The 26,017-nt window shown below is 39.9% G+C and overlaps 2 protein-coding genes across 3 annotated transcripts; both read right to left on the bottom strand.

Annotated features, from left to right (window-relative positions):
• Nucleotides 1-5,709: 5,709 nt before the first annotated feature.
• LOC122015236 (mitochondrial phosphate carrier protein 3, mitochondrial-like) lies at nt 5,710-11,391 on the bottom strand. Of its 2 annotated transcripts, XM_042572015.1 has the most exons (6): nt 10,971-11,391; nt 10,469-10,830; nt 10,338-10,381; nt 8,282-8,496; nt 8,010-8,134; nt 7,572-7,914 (listed from the first exon to the last, which is right to left on the bottom strand). In XM_042572015.1, exons 1-6 carry the CDS (start codon nt 11,280-11,282, stop codon nt 7,842-7,844), a joined length of 1,131 nt encoding a protein of 376 aa, XP_042427949.1. In that variant the 5' UTR covers nt 11,283-11,391; the 3' UTR covers nt 7,572-7,841. The 2 variants fall into 2 exon arrangements, with proteins under 2 accessions (XP_042427948.1, XP_042427949.1); XM_042572014.1 differs by lacking the exons at nt 10,469-10,830; nt 10,971-11,391 and having other exon boundaries at nt 5,710-7,914.
• A 307-nt stretch (nt 11,392-11,698) lies between these two features.
• On the bottom strand, nt 11,699-12,692 carry LOC122015237 (ethylene-responsive transcription factor ERF014-like). Its single transcript, XM_042572017.1, has one exon. The coding sequence runs from the start codon at nt 12,387-12,389 to the stop codon at nt 11,820-11,822; it is 570 nt and encodes a 189-aa protein (XP_042427951.1). The 5' UTR covers nt 12,390-12,692; the 3' UTR covers nt 11,699-11,819.
• Nucleotides 12,693-26,017: the final 13,325 nt, after the last annotated feature.

Below are 26,017 nucleotides of genomic sequence, written 5' to 3'. Positions count from 1 at the left end.
CTATGTGTAGCAGACCCATAATCATTTGAGCTTTGAGAGAGAGGAATTTGAGAGTGATGTTGTATTCCATAAATTCCAAACCCATGTATATTGCTCCTTGGATATTTATTTTGATTTGGTACTCAACCAAGCCTAAATGGGTTTCTAAGAAATTAAAAAATTAACTAAAAAAAATAGATAGGGCACTTATGGAGTTTCTCCTAAGTCTATCCCAGATTCAAAAGGAACATATGCATCAGTTTTGGTATGATGCACATGCCTAGAGTCCTCCCTAGAGCCATACCGCTTTTGGATGGAGCACTTCATCGAATGGTTCTTCTTCAAGAGTCGAGATTCTACAAGAGCCTCTACTGGAGCTGCATTAGTTTAGAGTAGACGCGCTTGGGTGGAGTTGAGGGACGAACCTCATATTATAGTTTCTTGAGGTGAGGTCATACATTAGGCTTAGTGAGAGGGTTTGTGTTTATGAGTTGATAGTACACTTTTGTTTTAGAGAGAGAGAGAGAGAGGTACACCCTTTTTTTCTTCTTTTTTGGTAGGGGGAGGTCACAAACTTGTGAGACATAGTATAAACATTTCATTTTTTGGGACGTATGGGTGAGGATGGTGAATAGATCCACTATAATGATCTATCTAGTCCGCAGTAAATGACTCATGGTAAAGACACTCCAAATTCATTGATGGGTGGGGCTTTGCCAAAAATTCCATGAGGGTGAATAGATCCACTATAATGATCTATCTAATCTGCAACAAATGACTCATGGTAAAGACATGATAAATTTGTTGATAGCTGACCATTTGCTAAAAGTGTGTAGGAGGGTATACATGAGGATGGATTTGACTAGTGGCGATTGGGCGAACATACAAGGATGACCAAAGTATGCTTACAAAGGCAGCTACATAGGATCAATGGAGTCTGAGCTTACCTATCATGACAATTAGAGGCTTGCATTGTTGTTGACTAACACAAAATATAGGTAGCTTCGTATTGATTGTTAGGGACTGAGAGGTCAGATGTATGCCCTTGCAGTTGGCTTCAGATAAGGATGGGATGGTTAGCTATTAGAGCTTGGACTCTATGGTTATGTGCGTAGTGGTAGGGCAAACACTGTAAGCTGATCAAGGGCTAGTCATGATTGCTTGGCTGGTATTCATGTTTTGTGTTATGGCATATGGTTGGTTGGCTAAGTAGTTGGCACTTCAATTTTTGTTTTTGACCGTGACTATTTTTTAAGAGGTTGGTACCGTGAGAGTACACATACATGTATGAGTTCATACCTTAAATAATTACTCGGATTTGATACTTCATCAAAAACGAATGGCTATCCTTGGACACGTGTTTGCTTGTACTTTTTCTTGGTGATATATAATTTACCTTTCATAAAAAAAAAGGCACAAAGCCAATAAAATGTAGACAGAGCTAGCTAACTAGTAGAGGATGAGTAGGTGGAATAGTGTCGGTGCTTGCACTGCGCACGCACAAACCATGCACCCTCCTCTCCATGAGCTAGCTATCTCTTGGGCCCCAGCGGAAATATAAGATTAAGAGATCAAGAGGAAATTGGCCAATTGCAAATTGGTTACCCTAACTATTTTATGGTGCTCATCTTGTGGGCATCAAGTATATATTTTTTTCTTTACTTTTTTTAGAGATTAGGGGGTTAAAATTTATGATTTAGTCTTTAGGGTCTAAAATTTAGGTTATGGTAATAAAGTTAAAGAAATTAAAAATAAATAAAACAAATTACACATGGTGCTCACAAGGTGAGCACCATAAATTAAGGTATCAAGACCACACACACAACACACACACTGCACAGTCTGTACTTGTTAGGATGTATACTAAAAGCCTAGCTTTTTGTATAAACATTTATTTTGAAATAAGAATCACATTGGTCAAATGTCTATATTTATATGCTTAATGTAGTTGTTCATTTAATTTATATTGAAGATAACATGGTGTGTGGTGTCACACAGAAGATCATGTTATCAGTTCCTTATAAATTATAAATAGTTGCTCACAACCAAGATGGAATGAGACAAATCATTGGAGTAGTTGTAGTATAATTTGGTATTAGTTTATCTTGACTATAAAATTATACTAGTACACTCTGAGTGTATTGAGCAGGATCATTTGAGGTTGTTCTTTTTATACTGACTGTAAAAAATGAACATGACCTCTATTATTATGGATGTGCGTACTCTTAATCATGATATAATAACAAGCACACATACTTAATATTTATTTCTTTAATTTATCAAAGGGTGAGATTTAGTTCATTAAATTAATAGGCCCGATAAGTTGGGAAATGATATTATTTATATAGTGTCTTGTTGATTATAGAATGAAACTGTGTCCTAGTGATCTAGGTTGATGATGCCCCCTTGAGGAGCTCATAAGGATTTTCATGTAAACCCTGTAGGTGGACTTAGTACGACATGACAATAAGGTTGAGTGGTACTACTCTTGGAGATAAATATTAATTAAGTGAGTTGTCAGTAACTCATTTAATTAGTAGACATTCGATATCTTAAACACATGGAGACTAACGCACTCATGATAGGAAGGAGCCCATATTGTAATATGAGATTGGTGCGGTAGTGCAATAATAACTCTTTAGTGGTATGAGTTATTATTGATGAACTTGAGTTGGGTGTTCGGGACGAACACGGAAAGCTCAAGCTCATCGGGAGACCAAAACTAATTTCTCCTCTCGGTCCCTGTTGTAGCCTCTTATTTATAAAACCTTATATCTACACAAAGTCCAGCTTCTTAACCAAGCTTAAGGGTCGGCCACATCCTTGCTTGGAGCCCAAGCAAGGGGCCGGCCAAGCCAAGCTTGGAGCTCAAGCTAGGGCCGACCAAGCCTTGCTTGGCGCCCAAGCAAGGGGTCGACCATATCATAAGAGAAAATGAAGTTTTATTAAAAATAAAATTTTGATAAAATCTTTCTTTTTATGATGTCATCTACATGGTTTTAAAAGAGAGTTTTAAATTTTAAAATCTTTCCTTTTATAGATTTTCTACAAAGGATTAAAAAGAGAGATTTGAAGTCTTTCCTTATTTGTAGTTATTTATAATATGAAAGAAAGATTTTAATTTTTTGATAAAACTTTCCTTTTTTGTAACCATGTTTTAAAAGAGAAGTTTTATTTTAAAATCTTTTCTTTTATAGATATCCATAAAAGGATTTAAAAGAGAGAAATTTTAATTTATAAAACATTCCTTTTATAACTATCCACAAAAAGGATTTTAGAAGAGAGATTTTAATTTTGTTTAAAATCTTTCCTTGCTTGGAGCACAAGATTGTGGCCGACTATGCCATGATAGAAAAGGAGGTTTTATTTTTTGTTATAAAACTTTCTTTTTTTGCAATCACCAAGGATTATAAAAGAAGAGGAGGTGGTGCCTTATGGTTTAACACACATCTCTTATTCCTCTTCTCTATTCCTTGTGGCCGGCTCTCCCTCTTCTCCCTTTCCTCTTCTTTGTGGCCGGCGACATCAAGCCTTGGAGAGACATTGGTGGTTGGTTGCTTAGATAAGAAGAAGAAAGAAGTGAAGGAGGTACTGCATCCTAGAATCCTTTGGTGGAAGGTGGCCGAAATTTGGAAGCAAAGAAAGAAGCTTGGGTGGATTTCATCTTGGATATCGTCGTCCACACGACGTTCAAGAGAAGGAGAGGAATACAACAGAAGATTAAGAGGTCTATAAGCTACAAAAGGTATAACTAGTTATTTGTTTCTGCATCATGACTAGCTCATCCTTTTATATAGATCTTGAAAAACCAAACACAAGAGGTTATCGGTTTTAGGTTATCATTTTGTTATCGATTTTATTTTTCAATTTCATGTTTTCGATATTGTGCTTCTATTGAGGTCTCTGTAGTTAAACCCAGTTTACTGTAAGAAGTTAAAAATTTGATTTATTTGAAAGGCTTTGTCTAGGAAGTGGTGGATGATCCCATACCCAAGAAGGCTTAGTGCCTCACCATGTTTAACCTGGAAGTCGATCTTTGAAATAGATATTTAATTAGCTTCTGTAATATGGTTTAACTTATGAAGAACACATCCATTAAACTTGGAGTAAAAATATTAAGTATTGTTTCCAATCTAAGTTTAACTTCTGAAGGGCAATTTGGATTAATAATGTTAAGCCTCGTTTGTAATCCAAATTTAACTTCAGTAGAGCACATGGGGTAGCTAGGATAATTCTATGCTTGTATAAATTTTTGTACAGGGGAACTAGAACGGTATTCCGAGTAGCAACCAACACAACTGTGAGTTGCGTAACATTTTTTTTAAACTCAAGGTTTAGTCATTTAGGGTATAGTATTTATGTTTTAAAATAATATACATGGTGTGCACAGGGTATACACACATCTTGCAGTGTGCAACTGTATGCTGCGCAGTGTTTTTTTTTAACTCAAGGTTTAGTCGTTTAGGGTTTTGACTTTAAGATTTACGGTATAGTATTTAAGTTTAAAAATAATATACATGGTGTACACAGGATATATATATACACACACCTGTACACCCACAATACACACCCATCATGGACGAACCTCACAAGGTGGGTCGGTCGAATCATTTGGCTTGTGAGGGGCGCTGGCCAGGATGGATGTGCAGGAGTTTTGATATGTTACTCACCTTACACCGCGCATTTTGTGCGCACCTAAAAAAAAATTGGTTTAGATTTTTTTATATTTAATATTATAATCGAACTCCTAAATGCTAAAGGTAAAATTGATTAGTATAATAATAATAATAATAATAACCAGTAACAAGTCACATACGCACTCATTTCTCAAAATAGCCTTTGTGCTCTCCTTTTCTTAGCTCTTTATTTATCTAATCAATGACTATTCGAACATCAGTGAAGTGGTCGTGAAATCGCACCTAAACATCCATTCTGCTATGTGGTCGTCATTTCCTGATTATGCGACCACGAAATCATAGCCAAACTGGTCACACAATTATAATTAGGCAACTGCTCGACTAATTAATTCGATGGCGAAGAATTTGCTGTGAAATTAAGACCATGTGGTTGAGGGACACAAAGAAAGAAGGGATATTTTGAAAAGTCTATACATGATTTGATAATTTGAAGGAAAAAAAAAAAGAAGAGTATAATATGTGATTTCAATACTTGTGAAATTTAAATGCATAGATTGCGAATCAAGTAATCTAAACACATCTGTAGGAGTAGGACGAATCCAATCATCTTTCAAACCATGAAAACTAACATTCTCCCATGAATATGATAAATATTTAGAAGGATGACTTTGTGTAAGCATACTACAAAAGAAGGTTGTCTATTCTAAATATAATAATAATAATAATAATAATAATAATAACATTCTCTAAGAGCATCTGTAACGTTATTAACATGTTACGTATTAATAGTAATATAATATTATATATATATAATTTTTTTAATATGTAAGTCTTTTAACACCGTTCAATTCCTTTAATGTGTTAAAGGAATAGTATATGAACAGTGTAGTCATGTGGATATTAATGCTGAGTATTAACAACGTTGCAGATGACCTAATTACATTGTCATAATGAGGTCTGAGATTCAAATCTCGGTAAAGCTGAGGTAAATACCTCTCTTATGTGTTAGTCACTATTCCAAGGTTAGTAGTCGTCCGTGATTTATCTCCTCCGTGTTGACCCTTATTCATCTTTCTATCACAATGTATTATGAACAACTCTCCGATTTCCATTGCGACAATAATCAAAGATTTTTGATACATGTATTATATTTTTCCAACGCCACTCTTTTTCACACACCTTCAAGCGTTGCTCAAGTTTTGAAAAACGAAATGAAAGGCGCCGATTTGAATCTGGACACCGCCTGCCACTTACGATCGGGCCACCGCCTGTGCCAGCTCCTCCACCCTGAGCGCGATTGCAGGCGGTACCTCCACCGTCGACCGTTGCCTTCTCCCCTTTCGCCGGGGGTGCTCGATGCCCAGCGCGTCGGAGACGTCTTTGGGGCTCCACCCCGCCTGCTGGAGTGAATCTGAGCACCGCCCCGCTTTCACGAGCAGTGCGTCAAGCGCAGCCTCTGGATCGACCAATATATTAGCTCTCGCGACGCGCTCGTCGCCGGCGTCGAAGAGACTGGAGACGGGTACGTGGACCATCTCCTGGACGTCCGATTCGCCCCACCCTCCCTGCCTTAAGGCGGAGCCGATGCCGTCCAAGTAGCACCCGACCCAGTCTGGCAGCCTTGGAGTTCGGATTTCCACAAAGCGAACCGGATCGGGAGGCGGCGACGATGAATAAGAGCAGGAAGTGGAGGACGACGACGAAGAGGAGATGCGGCGCCGGTGATCGGATGCGGCGTCGCTCCAAAATTCGATCCATCGGGCGGCTTCGAGGCTGGGGAGAGCGGAAGAGCAACTCGGGTACGGAGAAAAGGGGGAACGACACTGGAAGAAGTCGATGATGTCAATGGCGCAGCAGAAGATGCGGGAGTCGTCGACGTAGAAAACAGGGTTCCCGGCGAGACAGGGAAAACAAGGGAGGTAGCAGCGGCCGAAGAGTGGTATCAGCAGCGACGCGCGGCGCAGAGCGGCACGGGCCCGACGAAGGGCTCGGGCGGGGTCGGCAGGGCGGGAACCCCACGAATGCGGCCATAAGGAGCCGCGGGCTACCTGAAGAGCAGCGGCTGAGCGAGGCAGGCGGAGGAGGTGACCGGGACCGGGGGCGCGCCAGTCCGGGAAGCCGGGGCCGGAAGGGAGCGCGAGGGCGAGGAGGGCGCGGAAGTCCGGGGGGAAGCAGAAGGCGAGGTCGGCCTCGAGGCGGGCGAGCTCAGGCTCGGAGAGTCCCGGGCGCAGTGGGACGGAGGCAGCGTGAAGGTGGGAGAGGATGACCTCCGCGAGGGGGCGAAGGGAGAGGACGCCGAGGCGGTGCGTCGTGGTGGAAGTCGCGTAAGCTGTGGCGGCCCGGACCGATAGACGGCGAAGGCCGGCGGAGTGGGCCGGGCCGAGGGCGGACATCCGACGGTCGACATCCACCATGGTACGGTTTGCACTATGCTTCCTCCTTTCTCCGGTTTTAGAACAAGACATCTGCCTGGTCTTTTAAAGAGACCACTTGGCTGCGAGGCAACATAATTTCCTACATTTCTTCTTTCATCAGTGGAGGCCGACTTTTTCTTCTGTCTCAGAGTCTAAAGCAACTTGCGGATCTTCCAATGTTACCAAGACAACAAGGACATGAACACAGTCGGTGCATACAGGCGTAGTCCCAATGTTGTAAAAAGGCGTACATGGTTTTGGCCAACCCCACGAGATTAAACTTGTTGAATTTAATTGCCTTTGCAACTGAAACAACTTACTAATTTTGTAGCACTATAAGACCACACCTACGACCGGATCGGCCCCAACCACTGGATGATTATAGTAGCAGGTTGGATGATTATAGTAGCATGGCGTAACCGGATCGATCACAGATATTCACCATCCTCGGAGGCTTTCAAGCATGCCCCACCTTTGCCCTAACAAAACGGCAAGCAGACAAAAAGGAAATACAATAGAAAACAACATGACGCTGAAGAGAGACAGATCAACCAGTTTGGAGCAGTTAAAGCTGCCGTCAACTTATCCGTCAATTTAATGTTTAGCTCAAAATCAAATAAGAAATTCTTCCTGATGATTCCTCAGGTCACTTGTGTTTGTTACAGTGCTAAAAGCTGCAGCATTCCTCCAAATTGGAAGATGGGAACAAGACCATCCGCAAAAATCATGTGTTGCTCTGGAAGCATTCAACACTTCCACATAGAATGAGCTTATAATTCTCAAATCTTACATTATTGATAATTATAAATGATCAGGCAGCGGCTTCCAGCTTAGAAACCTCTGCCGCAGGAGCAGCAGCTGGAGCAACCCCACCAGTTGTAGGCCTGAAAAATATCAAGAATATTTAAGCATTTGGAGTTTCGGATATAGAACATAAGATTTAAGATCCGAGCACATAATGGCAGCTTTAAAAACTTACAGGCCAACCATGACTTTGAATGCATCATAAATCCCCCATTGTGCACCAGTTAGAGTACCAATCATGACGATGCGAAGAGGAAGACCACGGGTGAATAGACCCCACAAACCAAGTTTTTGCACAGCCTGATAGACATAACAAACATATAGCGTCAGCTGGATTGTCAGTTGGCATAATAAGAGGAAGAAAAAAAAAGAGATAAAGATGACAAACAATAACAAATCAAAATGGTCATCTAAGGAAAAATAAATAATTAAAGTTTTAATACTCACATCACCAACAGTGGCACCCTTAGCATTGTTAAGAAATGAGACAAGGTTATCAGCTGGATGAGAAACTATTGCACAGAATATTCCAGCAATATATCCACCAGCAAAGCTCACACCAAGCTGAAGTGGCTTACTACACTGATCTTTAGGTGCAGGAATTGCATACTTGTATACCATCTCGACCACAGTCTCAAATGATGCAAATTTCATCATAGTATCTGTGCACATAGATTTCAGTAATTATTTCATTGGAATTTAACAAGATCAAGAAGCATTTATCTAACCCAAATTGATTGATTAAAAATAGAACCAAAGTGAACAAGACTTAGTAGTTAAAATAAAATTCATCTCAAGAAATAACAATTTGATATATCATACAGATATATGACTTTAATATTGTTATATATTTCATATAACATTCAATATAAAACATTAATGGCACTGTTTAATCAACAATAGTATTGCCACCTGACATGGGGCATGCAACAAATGAAGCAACACCCACCAGATTGAGAGAGAGAAATTAGATGAAAAAAATTACATTAATGGCACTTTTTTCTCATCAGCAGTTGTCATGGAGGAGAATAATACATGAAAAAAAAAAATGAAACTTCAATTGGTCTGGAATAAGTAGAGAAAATGAATGTGGCATCTTTTATAGATTCCTAAGATAACCTGATCACAAACAAACTAAAAAAAAAAAAATTAAATATACTGAAATTAGTAAAAGTATAAAAAAATGCATTAGAATGGCCTCTCAGATACAGGAACAACTTTATTTGTTGGACCAGTTTATTTTAGATCTGTCTATTTGATTTGCAACATGTTAAGCCAAAAATTCCTCAACAGCCTAGGGAGCAAAAAAAATGTATTATAGGGATATAGGTAGGAATAGAGAAGGATGAAAATTTATAAAGTATTATAGGGAAGCATGAGGCTACATCAACAATGCATAAAAACTACAACGTTAGATTCATGTAGAAGCACAAAGATTACAGTTATTACCCAGTGGATTTAAAGTATAAACAAATTCACAATTCAAAGATCGAAACATATGAATAACATAATCATCTTATAATCAATGTCATTACATGTTAAGAGATATTGCTGCAACCAGGATGTAGGGACCATATCTCAAATGCATAATAAGCTGCAATCAAATTTCCCTCCATCAAGTGGCATCATAAAAGCTACATGGAAAATTTCATGTTGCTTTAAATATAACAATTAGGATATTAAGTTGTTGATTGGTGATTTGGTTCATAAATGATTGTTATCCACTTGAATATTGGCATATGTACACAGTTGATATAAAAATGATATTTGTACTTATCCATGAAATTAGTAAGGTTATTATTTAGCAGTTATTTTATTTGCATGTTGGTAAAAACTTAGGCATAGTACAAGAATTTTATTGTTTCATCTGCCAGTTGTGATCTTAATTTATACAAGAACAACCAAGCCTTTATCTCATTAAGTGGAGTCGGCTATTGTGATCTTAATTTATGGTGCCAGCTAAAATACTTTTTGAAATTTTGTTAAAAATAAAGCATACTACACAACTTTAAAAATAGCAATTTTGCCAACCAGCAGAATCTCATGATTTGTGTATAGCAAGTTATAAAACTAGCAAATCAGTCTATAGCTCAACTGGTAAACAGGTGCTCAAATATGTTAGTTGGTAATCAAACCATCATAAACCAGCTTAATGCCAGTCTAAGCATGTAAGATAGGCACAAGAGACAAGAATAAATTGCTCTTTACTAAAGCTCTATAAAATGTTTTTGATTTTGCATAGCTACAGAATCCAGCATTTGCAAACATTATCAAGCATATATGCACATAGCCAAAAAATGAATTTCATATAGTAGAAAAGTAGAAAGTGCAGGTAACCTCTTTTAATTAGAGAGGTACAATGACAAAAATGTTAGTTTGACAAAGACGCTACTTAATAAACACCAGTATAAAGAAAACCCACTAGATATACTAGCCATTTAATATAAGTGAGAAAGAGAATTAAAAGCAAACAAAAAATAGAGAGAAAGGGCATTTTACTTACAGGGAATTTGACGCCCCCAGAGTGGAACTATGCCTTTGTAAAGTCTGTATCAAAAACAAATTACAGTACAGCAAAATAAGCTACGAAGATGAAAAGAATTCCCATTATATAATAGGAGGTAAAAGTCTTACCCTCCAACACCTTCAGATTTGACAAATTTTGGTAAGCCATCACTCAATCCCCTAGCAAAACCAGGCTGCGTCTGGACGCGCACCTTCACTGCCTCGAAGGGGCAGAGAGCCACATCAGCGATTATTTCGGCAGACGCAGATCCAGCGAGGTAAATCAAAGTTTTATACTTGGATGCAAACTCAGGGCCAGCGAGATCTGAATAATACTTCTTGAAGAATTCGTAAAAGCCAAACTTGCAGGCCCCTTGGGCGCTGTATCCGAGCAGTGTAGGAACCCATCCCCTGAAGAACCCCCTGGCCCCTTGTTCCTTGAGCAAGACCCCAAATCCTGAAGAAATGCTTTTGTATTTGGCAGGATCGATCTATAGAAAAAAAAATACAGGGAGAGAGGAAACTTAACAGATCCAATGAATTGAACTTTTAGATCAACATGAATGACTAACCTAGCTACATATGGCGACCGAAAGTAATTTATAGCATCAACAAAGGATCTGGATCTCACCTGCATGTTACACTTGACGAGATCAAGCGGGGTGACAGCCATATGGGTGAGCCCACAACTGGCGATGCCGCCGGCGGTGCAGGCAGCGTAAAACGCCGGCGAATACATCTCTATCTTTCCGGACTCCTTAGGCGCCTGGGCAACAACGAACGGGGCCGTCGAAGCACCATTTCCCGCCGCCGCCGCAGCAGCAGCAGGCGAGGGCAGGGTCCTCCCCAGGATGCGATCAAGGGCAAGATTGCTGGACCCGTTGGAAGACGAGTAGAGGAAGTTCGGGAGGAGGGATCTGCGAGATCCCTCGGCCAATTCCATCTCCTCTGAATTATGAAAGAAATTGATTGAAATCAGAGGCAGAGGAGATCGAGCAGGCGGCGAGAGGCCAAGAGGACAAATGCGACCGATGAAGCAACTAGTTAGGGTTTATATTTATATTTATCGAGCAATAACAGGCACATGGACAAATAATCTCTTTACCGTGACAATACTATACCTTTCTTGAGATTGGATACAAGATCATTAATCGGTTCATTTTTTGGAATGGGTAAACTTCTGAGTGGGGTTTTTGAGTATAAAAGATAGATTCACCATGCGTTATCAAATATTCGGGACGGCGTAAATGGAGGCAAAAAAAAAAAAAAAAGGGAATATGCGGGTAATATTCGAAGGCGTCCGGGGCTTAAAAAGGACGAATAATTCGGCGGAAAACACGAGTAAAACGCTAATGACGCTGTTAGTAGTAGGGCTTACTCATTAATCCTTTGCTCAAAACCAAATTAAATGTGTTAGCCATTGACTTCTTAATAATTATATGAAGGCAACACGTAATTGAATAATTAATCAATCAACTAATCAGAAGAACGTCCACAGGCTGATCTCGCCAGCTTCTTCGTTCCAGCAGTCCTCGACTCGGGGAGCGCCGAAGAAGGAGATCGCCGGGTGAAGCATGTAGTCCATGCACCTGGGCGACTGGAAGAATGCCTCCAAATCGAGCGATTCAAGCGAGGTGGAGCCCTCGTTGGCCGCTGCTTCCGCCTGTTCCGACGGCGACGGCGCTGTCTGAGGTGACGGCGCCGTCGCCGGAACAGTTTCTTGGGCCGCGGCTGCCGCCGCCACTCTCTGAATGGACTTGGGGGACATGACGCCGGGGACGCCGCCGGAGAAGGGCGGGGAGGTAGGGAAGTTGAGGGCGGAGGAATTCCCCCGGAGGCAGAGGAGCGCGGCGTCGTAGGCCCGGGCGGCGGCCTCCGCGGTGGAGTAGGATCCGAGCCAAATCCTGGTCTTCTGGTTGGGCGCTCGGATCTCGGAGACCCAGGAACCCCAGCTCCTCATCCGCACCCCCTTGTACTGCCTCTTCCCCTGGCCGCTTCTTCCCTTCGTCGTCGGCAACGGAGCAATGCTGCTGCTGCTGCTCTTCACCATCCTTCGTCGTCAGCGACGGAGTATCCTCATCGCTTATTTATAGAAACACTAATCGACTGTTTGACTAAATGATCTCCATGTTGACCGCTACCAACCAGCTATTCGTATTCCTGTTATTTTTTTCCCCTTCAATTTCTCAAAGCACGTACGTACGTACGTACAAATATATGTCAGTCTCTCCGAACAGCAGTGTACGAGGAAAAGCGAAGAATTCAACGGAAGGCAGCTTCCTGGATATGAAGGGAGGAAGCACAAAGCTGCTGGTGTTGAAGCTTTAAGAGACATTACAACTCGACACATCAATTTCTCCTTAGCTTGTTAATTAATTAACTTCGAACGAGCTTCCCATTTATAATTTGCTTATATCATCACATTCACAGCTGTCTTCAAGGGTTATTAATTAACCTGCTTTGCCGCGTGAAGTACTGATGAGATCGATAATATACTGAAAGTCTGAAGGTGACGATCATGCATGCAGGAAATTGTAACTCATCGTGAATATTGAATATATAGTAGTGCGATAAAATACAGTTATCTAAAATAGTAGCTAAAAGTGATGAATATGACTAGTACGAATGAATGAATGAATGCATGCATGTTTATGGTGTTAATTATATGATTTTGGCATGGGGGCAGTTTCCGCGTTATCGATTCAACAGGCTGTATGGCAATATCCAGAGGAGAAGTAACAGACAAGAGCTTTGACATATCGCTTTAAAGCAAGCCACGAGCTGTGTGCCATTGCTTTGTCGAGTCGAGTCGTTGCGCGGCAGTGCGTGGAAGCTTCGTAAAATCCTTGCAATTGTTGTCATGTTATTTATTTTTCTGATTTAAAATAGTTTGGTGAGTCTATAAATAAATTTTAGGATTTTTTTTTTTGGGTTTGGTTTGGTTGGTTTTAGGAATAAAGATTACAAATTGTTTTGGACCAGTTAAAAATAGTATAAATATATGGCAAATCAAATAGAGTACAAATATGAAAGATCTTGAGCATTTGTAGAACAAAATCGAAGATTAATGTTTACGATCCATATTAATTGTTTTCCGGCCTCCAATATTGTGGGCCGGGCTCCATGTAACTCAAATATGGGTCGGTCATTTTGGGCCTCGAAGTATCGGGAGCAGATATTGTCCGTTGACAGTGCAGCTATCATGATTTTTTTTTAATTTAATTATATACATTGCAACAATATTCTCTGCTTGTGTGTCCACTCTTCAGTCCATATGAATGATCCGTTACGTTTAATTTTGGAGTTCAGATCCTCTGTCCTGAGATTTTCATATCCCTATGTCTCCTCATTGATTGGACGAATTAGATCACATCTCAAGGATGCAGTGTACATCATAAGGCTGTAATAATCATCCGATCGATAAGGGGACATGGAGATACGAGAATCTCGGGTCTGAACTCTTAATTTTGTCACCTGATGTCTCTGCTTGCCCGCCAGTTTGCCAATATTCTTGAACTTTACTGAACCGCTCCTTAATTTATAATTTTACTTACCTAATTTCCATAATATTAAAATTACCCAACGCCTCCTCGTTGCACTCCTCCTTTCAAGGTTCTCTCTTCTTTAATTTTTGGTGCTCTATCCTATTAAAAATTTATTATTCTTAATTTATACGATTAAAAAATTTAACGGGGGTATAAATATGTTAAAAAAGCTTCCAAAAATACATCGGTGTTAATGTGAAGTGATTCGAAATTTAAACAAGCTCTCAAATCTGATACTCACTAATCATTATCGTCAAATAAGTAGTAAGATTCTCTTGATTCAAAAAATATCAAACTTTTAAATTTTCGAATGATATAGGGATGAAATTGATTGATGAATATAGAAAACTTCAAATCACTTTATATCAAAACCAATGTACTCATTGAAAGTCTCGTTGATGTGTATATAGATTGCATAAATTAAGAACAATGAATTTCTAAACCTCCAAAGACTTGCTAAAATTTGTCATAAGCTCTTTATAAGGTCTAGGATAATGATATTCATTTATCAACACCACCAATGGATTACATGATTCGAAAAATATCAACTTTTGAATTTTAGAATAGTATTGGTTTATTAGTCAGTTTTGTTTGAAACTGACGATGGACCTTATTGGGAATACAATCAAAGACTTATATTGAAAATATATAGAAAAGATCATAAAATTATAAGATAGAAGAAACTTCAAAAATCTCCTTTGGTATGAAATTTTTTAAGTAAACTCCAAAAATAAATTTATGAGAGTTTAGATTCAAAGTGAACAATTTTATACCATCATAGAGATATATGAATTCTATTGGCCAACAAGTAGTATTAGAGTCATGATATAGATCAAACCATATGGGTGGAATAATGACCTTTAACGAAGGAGGTGATGAAGTTCCTAGTAAATCAAGGATGAACTCTCGAGGCAAGTGATGCTCCTAGCCTTTCACGTAAAGCGTGCGCCCCCGAGGAGGGGGCTCCTAGTAAATCAAGAATGAACTCTCAAGGCAAGTGGTGCTCCCAGCCTTTCACGTAAGGCATGGGTCCCGCTACATTTAAGTGGAGGATTATTAAAAATACAATCAAAATATCACATTAAATAAAGTTCAAAATTAAATCTATTACGATTTATGTCCAAAATAGACAATATCACATATTATGGAGATCAAAGTCTCACATTAAATAAAGTTCAAAATTAAATCTATTACGACTTATGTTCAAAATGGACAATATCATATATTATGGAGATATATAAATTTCATTGATCAACAGATCTAGAAAATTCTGAATCACTTTAAATCAAAATCAATACTTATAAAAGCTTCTTTAATAAATTTGACAGTAATTATTAATTTTTTTTGTAAGAATCAAGATTCATATATAAGCAAAAGAAAATTATTATTGATCCTGTCTGAAACCAATGGATATGGTGCTCTGGGTAGGTGGTTGTGCTATTGACCGAGAGTAGACTTTTGATCGAAAAAAAAGGATTGTAAACGGGAGTAAAAATTCTCTCTACACACACTCAAAAGGGCAAACAAAATGTCAATTATCAAAAATCAAGGAAGGGGTCCTTAGCGAAGACGCTCCGACACTCAAGTCAGTATAGTGGCCGAGTGGAAAATGGAGAGATGAATAGTAAAGGTTCGCACATAAATGAGACTGTTGTAAAAGCTTATCTTGCCAATGGAGAGGAACCTCCTTTATATACCACCTCTCATAACTCCACAATCATGAAATGGTCAAGAATGTCGGGTGTCAGAAGCTATCGAGTAACAAAATATGTACAGTCTAAGAGGCATATAATCATTTCATTGTCCAAGAAATCTTCCATTTCCCGTGTGCATCCTTTTTGTAACTGATGTCATTAATGAGGTGGATGAGAGAATATACTATCAGAATGTGTCGCCTGATGGAAAATGTAGAGTCACCTTCAAGGAAGGTTCTGTTGAATGCTCATGTTGCAATAAAAGAATATTCTCTAAGGAAGGTTATGTTGTATGCTCATGTTGCAATAGAAGAATATTCTCTAAGGAAGGTTCTATTGAATGTTCATGTTGCAATAGAAGAATATTCTCTAACAGACCATTGTGATTCCCTGGCAATATTATCTCTTGAATATATCTCGACCGGTCACTTAGTCAATCGGATATATATTGAAGTGGAAGATCAATATATAAGCGAGATACTGAGTCATGTAAGGACGTTGGGCCTTTAGGGCTACCTTGATATATGTCGGATGATGCTGGAGGCCTGATTATAATGGAGAACCAAGTCCCCTAGGTCTGGGCAATTCTATGACCGACCGATCATATGCAGGGATACTTGCTTCTAAAAAAGGAAGAACTGAGCCTTGAGAGGTCTGATCGATGTTTTTAGTTGATCGTCCTTATATTGGGAGGCTTATCCCTTAAGTTATATTCTGACCTCCAGAAATCCAATCAGATTACTTTTGAGATTTGTCTTGTATGTTTACTCGGCGGAGATAAGGATACTGGGCCCTATAATTCTGGTCAACTTTATACTCGGTTGCCCATATGCAGAAGGACGGGGGAATGAACAGTGAAGACTCATATGTTTGATCGATTACCAGATTGACCCACTATATGCTAAGTCGTACTCTAAGAGTGGAAGACTAGGTCCCTAGGACATGGTTGAATATTATTCCTAGTCGACCTTAGCTTGTGACAGGTTGGTCCTCTCTTAAACTCGAACGGATGATAGCTGGCCAAATAGATTAATATAGGCGGGGAGCACTAGGTCTCATTGGTTTGATTGATTGCTGGGCTAGCCATCCTTGTACTGAAGGCCTTAGCGCTAGGTGAGGAGCCAAGCCCTATTGAGAGTGACCCTCTGACTGCTACCTTCTCTTGACTTAGACTACCACCTCATATTGACTTTGACTACCATGTCATACCTAGGTCCATTATAACATCCTATATCACTAGCCTCCGCTTCAAGTATAGTTGAAGGAGGCTAGTAGCCGACTAACTGGACCCAAGTCTCATGTTTTCTTGATCGTCTCCTTTATTTGTCAGACCGGATAGATATACCTCCGACCCAATCTCCCAACCCAGCTCCTCGCTCGCTATTTAATGCTACACTTGACTATGTTTTTTGAAAATATGCAGGTCAAAGGATCGACATGCCTAGTAGTGTACCATTGATACGCGGGAAGGTGTTTTTCAACATAATAATTTGGCTATCCTATCTATCAAAAATGCTCATTTATGGGTAAACACCACATGGCCCACTAACACATCCTTTGAAGCGACAGCTGATGCATGCCTTTTCATATGAACCAACGACACTTCTCCCTTTTCATATCAATGATCACAAATGAGCATGCTGTTTTAATCGGATGACTATGGTGGGATCTTATCGTGTGGCTTATGTTTAAAAACCCTAAATGATGCAAAAATACATAACTTTGAGCTTTGTATTCTTTGATCTGTTGGATCGTGAAACGTCGATAGAGGGGGGGTGAATATCGATAAAAAAAACCATGTTGTAAAGAGTTAAGCGCAGCGGAATTAAAAACAATAGACAAATGAACACAGTGTTTTTACTTCGTTCGGAGCCTGTGACGACTCCTATTCGAAGGCCCGTACTCCATGAGTACTTTCGTTGGGCAATTTACTAGCAATTAGAAATGATAATTACAAAGGCAGTACAAGAAATGCTAATAAACAGTAAAACAAAGCTATACCGACAGAAGGAAAGCTACAAGGAAAAGAGCGCGTTGTCGGAGCTTCGTTAGCGTCATTGGAGCGCTGAGCAGCAGAGCAAGTAGTCTAAGAGTTCTGAGTTGATATTGAAGCTCCACCCCTTAGGCTTCTTTTATATGCTGCTCCGGGCGCCTGAATCCCTTCTGAGCGCCCTGGTGCGACGTGGCAAGTCTAATCAGCGAACTCCACGTGGCGACGACTCGGCTTGGATAAAATTCGCCTCCGGGCGCCCGGATCCCTCTTCTCTAGAAAGTCCTTCTCCTGCAAGAAAAAGTTAGTCCAAGGCAAATATACCCCTGCAACACAGATTGTTAGCACAGTTTTATAGATAAGCAAATTGAGTATGAATTAGCAAAACAGAGTATGACTTAGATTCCGTCTTTCCGAGACCGGAATCTAGTCACGATCTCGACTTAGATATCCGAAATGGATCTAAGCCGGATCGACGCCTAATGTTCCCTTCCCGGGAACGCGTCCTCGCAATCACTCCCCTCTAGTGACTTACCTCACTTACCTGCCAGACGTCCGGTCAGCCCGTCGACCCGTCTGGACTTCGTGCCAGCTATCCGGTCAGCCCGTCGACCTAGCTGGACTTCGTGCCTAAGCGTCCGGTCAACTCGTCGACCCGCTTAGACTTTGTGACAGTTATCCGGTCAGCCCGTCGACCTAGCTGGGCTTCGTGCCAGACATCCAGTCGACCTGTCTGGACTTCTCCTACACACTCGATCAAAGTGTTAGACAACAACAAACTAACTTAACCTGATTTGTCATTCATCAAAACCTGGGTTAAATCGTTAGTGTTAACCACACCAACAATCTCCCCCTTTTTGATGGAATGACAACCTGGTTAAGTTAGTGAAAACATATGCAAGAAAAGAACAACATGCATTTATGTGGATTTTTAAGTTAGTTTGTATTTTCAGTTTGGTTTTAGCTAACTTAACCACCTAACCCTCCCCCTTTGACATTCATCAAAAGAACTAATGTCAAGTAAGCATAAATACAGACTTCAGACAAAATAATGTCAAGTTAACCTAGGGGAGTTAAAATTAAAAGATAGTTTTATCTTTACTTCTTAAATCCTTGAAAAAAGACTAAGTCTTGAAAAATAGCTGATTTATAACTTAGTAAAAAATTTAAGTTTGCAAACACCACTTTCAAAAGGTAATTTTCAACACTAAGTTTTTGCAAATTAAATTATCAAAATTAAGTTAAACCTAATTTTTCAGAACTGGATTCAGGATAATTTTCAAAGTGAAGTTAAATTAAATTTAAACATTAAGAAAAGTGATTTTGAATTTTGGTAAAGTAAAATGAAGGAGTTTTCAAAATAATTTTGTAAAATTCTTTTTCCAAAATCAAATTTTCAAAGTTCAAAAGTACTAGTTTCAAAACCATAGTTTAAAATACTTGAAAAGTTCAGTTTTCAAAGACTAAGTAAAAAGGATAAAAAGTTTGTGATTTAAAAAAAAAAATCACAACTTTAAACAAGTTGTTTTTAAACTTTGATTTTCAAAATTAAGTTTAAAATTCAATTTGGAAAACTAAAGTAGTTTTCTTTCTCCCCCTGAACCTGACATTAAATCAAATGTCTAACCAGTTTGTTACTGACTGACTTATCAGAAGATAGCAACTTTCACTTGGTTAGTCAAGTTAAGTTCAACTTTAACTTGATTAATGTATATTTTATATTTAACGCCCAGACTTATAACGATGCACTTAGATAAGCATCTTAAGTCTTAGGCAAGTGGCCTATGCATCTCACCCCTTTCTATGTTCGTCAAACACAAGCAAGGTAAGCCTAGGGTGTCGGTGAGATGCTCACAAACTAGTCCTATGGGTACATGCTTTCTAAGGATGTTGAACTAGTCTAAGGCTAAAAGTATTTTTTTAAAATTTAAAAATAGGAAAGTTTTGAAAATGAACCATGTTTAACCTATAATTTGAGAACAATCATTTTGAAAATATTTTTGAAATTCGAAACTCCTAGTCTATTAGGCACATTCCTAGTTTTCTACGCAAATTGCTAAATTCACTTTCTGGGAGTGGTTTGGTGAATATGTCAGCTAAGTTTGACTTGGACTCAATGTATTTGAGCTCAATGTCACCCTTAGTAACATGATCCCTGATAAAGTGGTGCCTGATTTCAATGTGTTTGGTTCTTGAATGATGCACTGGATTTTTTGTTAAATTGATTGAGCTAATATTGTCAATTAAGACTTTTACATTTGTGATTTTTAAGTTGAAATCTTTTAAGGTGTGCATCATCCATAATAATTGAGCTACACATTCTCCTATGACTATGTATTCTGACTCAGTTGTAGATAGTGCAACACAGTGTTGCTTTCTACTAAACCAGCTAACAAGTGATGGGCCTAGTAGTTGGCATCCACCACTTGTGCTTTTGCGGTCTAATTTGCACCCAGCATAATCTGAGTCAGAATATCCTATTAATTCAAAGTTATTGGTCCTGGATACCAAATTCCTACATTTGTTGTTCCCTTAAGATATCTAAAAATTCTTTTGACTTGAGTCAAATGGGATTCTTTAGCACAGGTTTGGTATCTAGCACACATACTAACTGCAAATAAAATATCAGGTCGGCTTACAGTTAAGTAAAGTAGACTACCTATTGCACTTCTATAATACCTTAGATCCATTAGTTTTCCATTTGGGTCATTGTCTAAGATTGTGTTTACTGCCATAGGTGTTTTTATTTCTTTTGTATTTTCCATTCCGAATTTTTTTAAGTAATTTTTTAGTGTATTTGTGTTAATAGATGTAATTTCCTTCATTTGTTTGTTTGATTTGTAATACTAGGAAATAGGTCAATTTTCCTACTAAGCTCATTTCAAATTCTTGTTCCATTATGTTAATAAATTCTTCTAAAAAGTCTGAGTTAGTTTAACCAAATATTATATCATCTACATATATTTGTGCTATAAATATGTCGTTATTTAGTAATTTAACAAACAAGGTTGGGCCAATTTGACCTTGATCGAATCCTTTGGATGTTAAGTAAGATGTTAACCTTTCATACCATGCCCCTGGGTGCTTGTTTAATGCTATATAATGCTTTCTTTAACTTAAAGACATAATCAGGGTGTTCTAGATTCTCAAACTCAGGAGGCTGACCTACATAAACTTCTTCTTTTATTAGTCCATTGAGAAAGGCTGACTTAACATCCATTTGATATAGCTTGAATCCCTTATGGGCTGCATAACTTAGTAACATTCTAATGGATTCTAATCTAGCTACTGGGGCATAGGTCTCATCGTAGTCAAGTCCTTCAACTTGACTGAATCCTTTGGCAACTAGCCTAGCCTTATTCCTAGTAATTTCGCCAGTTTCACTTAATTTGTTTCTAAATACCCATTTTGTTGCTATTACTTTCTTATCTTTAGGTGGTGGTACTAGATCCCAAACTTCATTATGCTCAAATTGAGCTAGTTCTTCTTGCATGACTATGATCCAATCTGGATCAAGTAAGGATTCAGCTACAGTTTTGGGTTCAATTTTTGAAATCAGGGAAATTTGACTTAGGTTCCTAAAGGATGATCTCGTCTGAACCCTTAGGTCTGGGTCACCAATTATTTGATCAGTTGGATGGTTAGGGTTGACTCTTATAGTTTTAGGGGGTTGATTTACTTGAGTGTGTTCATCTTCTTCATGGTCTAGGGATTGATTGGTTTCTTCAGAATTATTAATTTCAATAGGTTGGAGTTGAGTTTGCCCTTGGGTTTCTTCAAACTTTACATTTGTGGTTTCCTCGATTTTTAACGTAATTTTATTATATATTCTGTAACCCCTACTGTTTAGAAAATATCCTACAAAAATTCCATTTTCTACTTTAGAGGTAAATTTTCCTAAGTGTTCTCTAGTATTTAAGATGAAGGCTGAACATCCAAATACTTTAAAATATTTTATGTTGGGTTGTTTGTTATAAAATATTTCAAAGAAGGTTTTATTATGTCTCTATTTTCCATCTGGTGGCCTATCGCGTGGAGTCCGTTGAGGATGTCCTTGATCCTCGGGTGCAGTTGACTTGCCGTTTCCCCTTCCTACATTTTTATATTAAATATTTTATTTAAAAGTAAGTCTCTTTTTGTTACCTTTGCATCACTCATTCCTTCGTGCAGCTCGATCAGTTTGTCCCATAATTCTTTAGCGTTCTGATGCGGTCCGACCCGGTTCAGCTCTTCTCGTGTTAGATCGCAGTGTAGTGTGTTGATCGCTTTGTTTTCCGTCGACACCTTTTTCCTCATATCCGGAGTCCACTGTTCCGTGTCTAGTGGATTTCCGGAGTTGTCGGCTAGAGCTCGGTAGGCCTTTATAACGCTGAACCATTGATCGTAGTCCGTCTTTAGGTACACCTCCATTCTTTTCTTCCAGTACGAGAAGTCATCCCCGTTGAATAGGGGAGGACGTACTGTGCTGAAGCCTTCTAGTTGAGACATCCTGCACACAAGTAAACAACGACAAAAAAAAATATCCCAAGACTTGGTCTCGGATTAGTAGTGCGGAAAAAAATAATAAAAGTATCTAAATTGGTGTTGCACCAATTTAGATTTAATTGCAACGAAAAAAATTTCCAAAACAGGTAATAATAACAGATTGGAATTAAGCGTAAAACTGAAAACCGAAAAAAAATAAAGGTTAATTTTTTACCCCCTATCTGATTGGTGGTTGCACCAAATCAGAGCGGTACCTGCTCTGATACCACTTGTTGGATCGTGAAACGTCGATAGAGGGGGGGGTGAATATCGATAAAAAAAAAACCAAGTTGTAAAGAGTTAAGCGCAGCGGAATTAAAAACAATAGACAAATGAACACGGTGTTTTTATTTCGTTCGGAGCCTGTGACGACTCCTACTCGAAGGCCCGTACTCCGTGAGTACTTTCGTTGGGCAATTTATTAGCAATTTAAAATGATAATTACAAAGGCAGTACAAGAAATGCTAATAAGTAAAACAAAGCTATACCGACAGAAGGAAAGCTACAAGGAAAAGAGCGCGTTGTCGGAGCTTTGTTAGCGTCGTTGGAGCGCTGAGCAGCAGAGCAAGCAGTCTAAGAGTTCTGAGTTGATATTGAAGCTCCACCCCTGGGGCTTCTTTTATATGCTGCTCCGGGCGCCTGGATCCCTTCCAAGCGCCTTGGTGCGACGTGGCAAGTCTAATCAGCGAACTCCACGTGGCGACGACTCGGCTTGGATAAAATTCGCCTCCGGGTGCCCGGATCCCTTCCGGGTGCCCGGACCCCTCTTCTCCAGAAAGTCCTTCTCCTGCAAGAAAAGGTTAGTCCGAGGAAAATATACCCTGCAACACAGATTGTTAGCACAATTTTATAGATAAACAAATTGAGTATGAATTAGCAAAACAGAGTATGACTTAGATTCCGTCTTTCCGAGACCGGAATCTAGTCACGATCTCGACTTAGATATCCGAAATGGATCTAAGCCGGATCGACGCCTAATGTTCCCTTCCCGGGAACGCGTCCTCGCAGTCACTCCCCTCCAATGATTTACCTCACTTACCTGCCAGACGTCCGGTCAGCCCGTCGACCTAGCTGGACTTCGTGCCTAAGCGTCCGGTCAGCCCGTTGACCCGCTTGGACTTTGTGCCAGCTATCCGGTCAGCCCGTCGACCTAGCTGGGCTTCGTGTCAGACATCCGGTCAGCCCGTCGACCTGTCTGGACTTCTCCTACACACTCGATCAAAGTGTTAGACAACAACAAACTAACTTAACCTGATTTTCATTTATCAAAACCTGGGTTAAATCGTTAGTGCTAACCGCACCAACACGATCCTCTTTTCGGTGATTTCCTTCAACCCACTTGTCCTTCTCTCGATCTGAATCAGCATGTCCTTCCTTAGATTCTTTACTATTTTCTTACATTTTCTCATAGCCCAAGAATTTGTCACTCCATGGTATACTTTCACTCGCTCGGATTTTGACGTCAGTGATCAAGAGGTTCTTTGTCTTTCATTTGAAATCCCTAAAAATCACCACATTCACCTTCCAAACCCCCAGGATCACCCTCATCACCCTCCTCTGGGCTTTGTTACATTCTTTAAAGATCAACTTAAAGCGGATTTGTATTTTCCAATCCCATGTTTCCTTTCCGAGATAAGTCTTTACTTCAACATCACTCTCTCACAGTTTGTCCCGAATGCATTTCATAGCATGTGCGGAATGTTAATTTTGTTTCTCTTATATGCCATTTCTCCAACTCCTCATAATTTTCATTTGTTTTTGTACCCTAAGAAATTGAAAATGGTTTTTTTTTATTTCAATCTTACCCTAAGGTAGTATTCTTCAAGGAACTGCCCTCCTCTAATAAGGGTTAGAAATCCTGTTTCTTTTTAGTTGAACTGCCCGAGCCTGCCTCATGGCTAACCGAATGGCAGTCTGCCCTTCCCCCACTTCTCGACCTTGTGAATTTTAAGCTTGACCCAACCTTCATCTCCTACTCGAAGAAGTCGGGCGACATTCAATTCAAGGCTCCTAAGTTACTGCACAAGGGTATACTTTACTTGTTCAAGCTAAGTCCTATTCGAGTGAAGCTTTCGGGCTCCTTTGGTACGTCTTATCAACTTGTCTATTAGGTTGACACTAACTAAAGTCTCTTATTTCATGCAGTGGACACTTTCATTGAGTCTGTAGCTGCCGATCATATTCAGTTACAGGAGGACAAGCTACCCCGACAAGAGCAAATGTTACTAGTCGATCGAGCTCAACAGTCGGCAGGTCCTTCTAGCGAGACATCTAGCAACCAAGCGGCTACATCCAACAAGGCAGCAATGCAGGAAGAAGTGTCGGTTGACCCTCTCCCAGTCTCCAAGGATTCTCCATTGGATGAAGTGGAGACACCTTTGAAAAGGAGGCATAAAAGGCATCGACTCATCCTTTCGACCTAAGTTCCCGAGGGATGAGTGCCCCCTCCTTCACTGTGTCTTCACCTCTCCTTACACCTATCTGGGAGGAAACCCCTACACCATCGTCTTTGCCCACTTGTCCTTCTGTGTTTGTTCTTCCTTTTGACAGTCCAATCCAAGAGGTCACCTCCCAGCCGGGTGACTCTCCAATCATTGCTTCTCAATTGCTAGCTGCTCTTCCTATCACCCCTCTCGCTGAGGCTCCGACTACACTTTTGGTATCGAGCCAAAAAGGCACTATAAATTCTCCACTATCTATGATCTACTGTCCACCCTGACAATAACTTCCCTGTCATCTCCCCCACCAATTAGCTGTCATTTATTATTAAGGGGTTAAATGATGGAGGCTGCTAAGAATTCGTTAGAAAAATTTACGCCAGTGCAGATGGCAAATCAAAATTTCTTCAAATTGATTACGGTATGCTTTTAATCATTCAACAATATCTCACCATGAACATTTTTGATGATATTTATTCTGCACCAATAGGCCTTCGAGATGGGCATATTGCAAAAACCTACAACTTTGAGCTCAAAACCGATTAACTCACCTCTTCGCCATCCAGAGGCATGTAGTAGAATAAAACCAAATCCAAAGCCATCAAGATAATAAAGTCTATATCATGTCCATAAGCAACAAATCCGTAACATAACGAGTTCAAACAGCTGGAACAAAAAAGAAACCAAAGAAACCAAACATATCCCGGAGGTTCCAGGACCAAGACTACGCAAGCGAGGACTAGCGATCGAACTCCCTCCCGACAAAGATCAACCCGAAAATATCAACAACGGAGGCGGGTGAGTCCAACACTCGGCAGTTGATACGCAGTAAAGAAACAACACCAAGATTAATCACGCGCCTCCGATAAGAAAGATAAGAACGATCCAAATAAACAGAGAATACCGACTAACCAGTCCCGAGTATAAGGTCAAACCCAAGGAATAAGGAAACTCAGATGACGTCAAACATAGTATCCAAACAATACGCAGATATAAACGCAGAAACACAAACACAGCAATAAACGATCACGACATGATGCGATGGCCCCGGTCACCCCCGACGCCACGATCATCTCACACACATGAGGCCGAGTGGGTATGACAACCGCACTCTGTCGTCACTACTCCCGATGAGCGACCGAGTGGATGCTGCCGGAGTACACCTATCCTCCTACCCCAAATCATAGATGGGGAGCGAATGCCTCAACTCCAGACTCAAAGACGGGAGGAATCTCACGGATAACACGTCAGGTCACACTACCCACTGACCAACGGTGTTTAACAGAGTCCCCGCCGCAACACACTCACCGAATCGACCACTCAACCCACGAGCAAAGGCAGATCCATGAATCGCGATGTGCTCAAGAATAATGGAGCTGACTATCGACAGCATGCAATCACGCAAATGATGCATGGCAATAATCATATAAACATCCCGACCTAATCCATATATATAGAAACGTGCCCTAAGTCAAAGAATCATATCA

Source organism: Zingiber officinale, chromosome 8B (genome assembly GCF_018446385.1).
Source record: "Zingiber officinale cultivar Zhangliang chromosome 8B, Zo_v1.1, whole genome shotgun sequence".
NCBI lineage: Eukaryota > Viridiplantae > Streptophyta > Magnoliopsida > Zingiberales > Zingiberaceae > Zingiber > Zingiber officinale.
This window is presented reverse-complemented; position numbering and strand designations above follow the sequence as displayed.

Bases quoted from the DNA above. Each gene is read 5' to 3' on its own strand.
- LOC122015236 (XM_042572014.1), bottom strand. From the start codon at position 7,081: ATGTCTTGTTCTAAAACCGGAGAAAGGAGGAAGCATAGTGCAAACCGT.
- LOC122015237 (XM_042572017.1), bottom strand. From the start codon at position 12,389: ATGGTGAAGAGCAGCAGCAGCAGCATTGCTCCGTTGCCGACGACGAAG.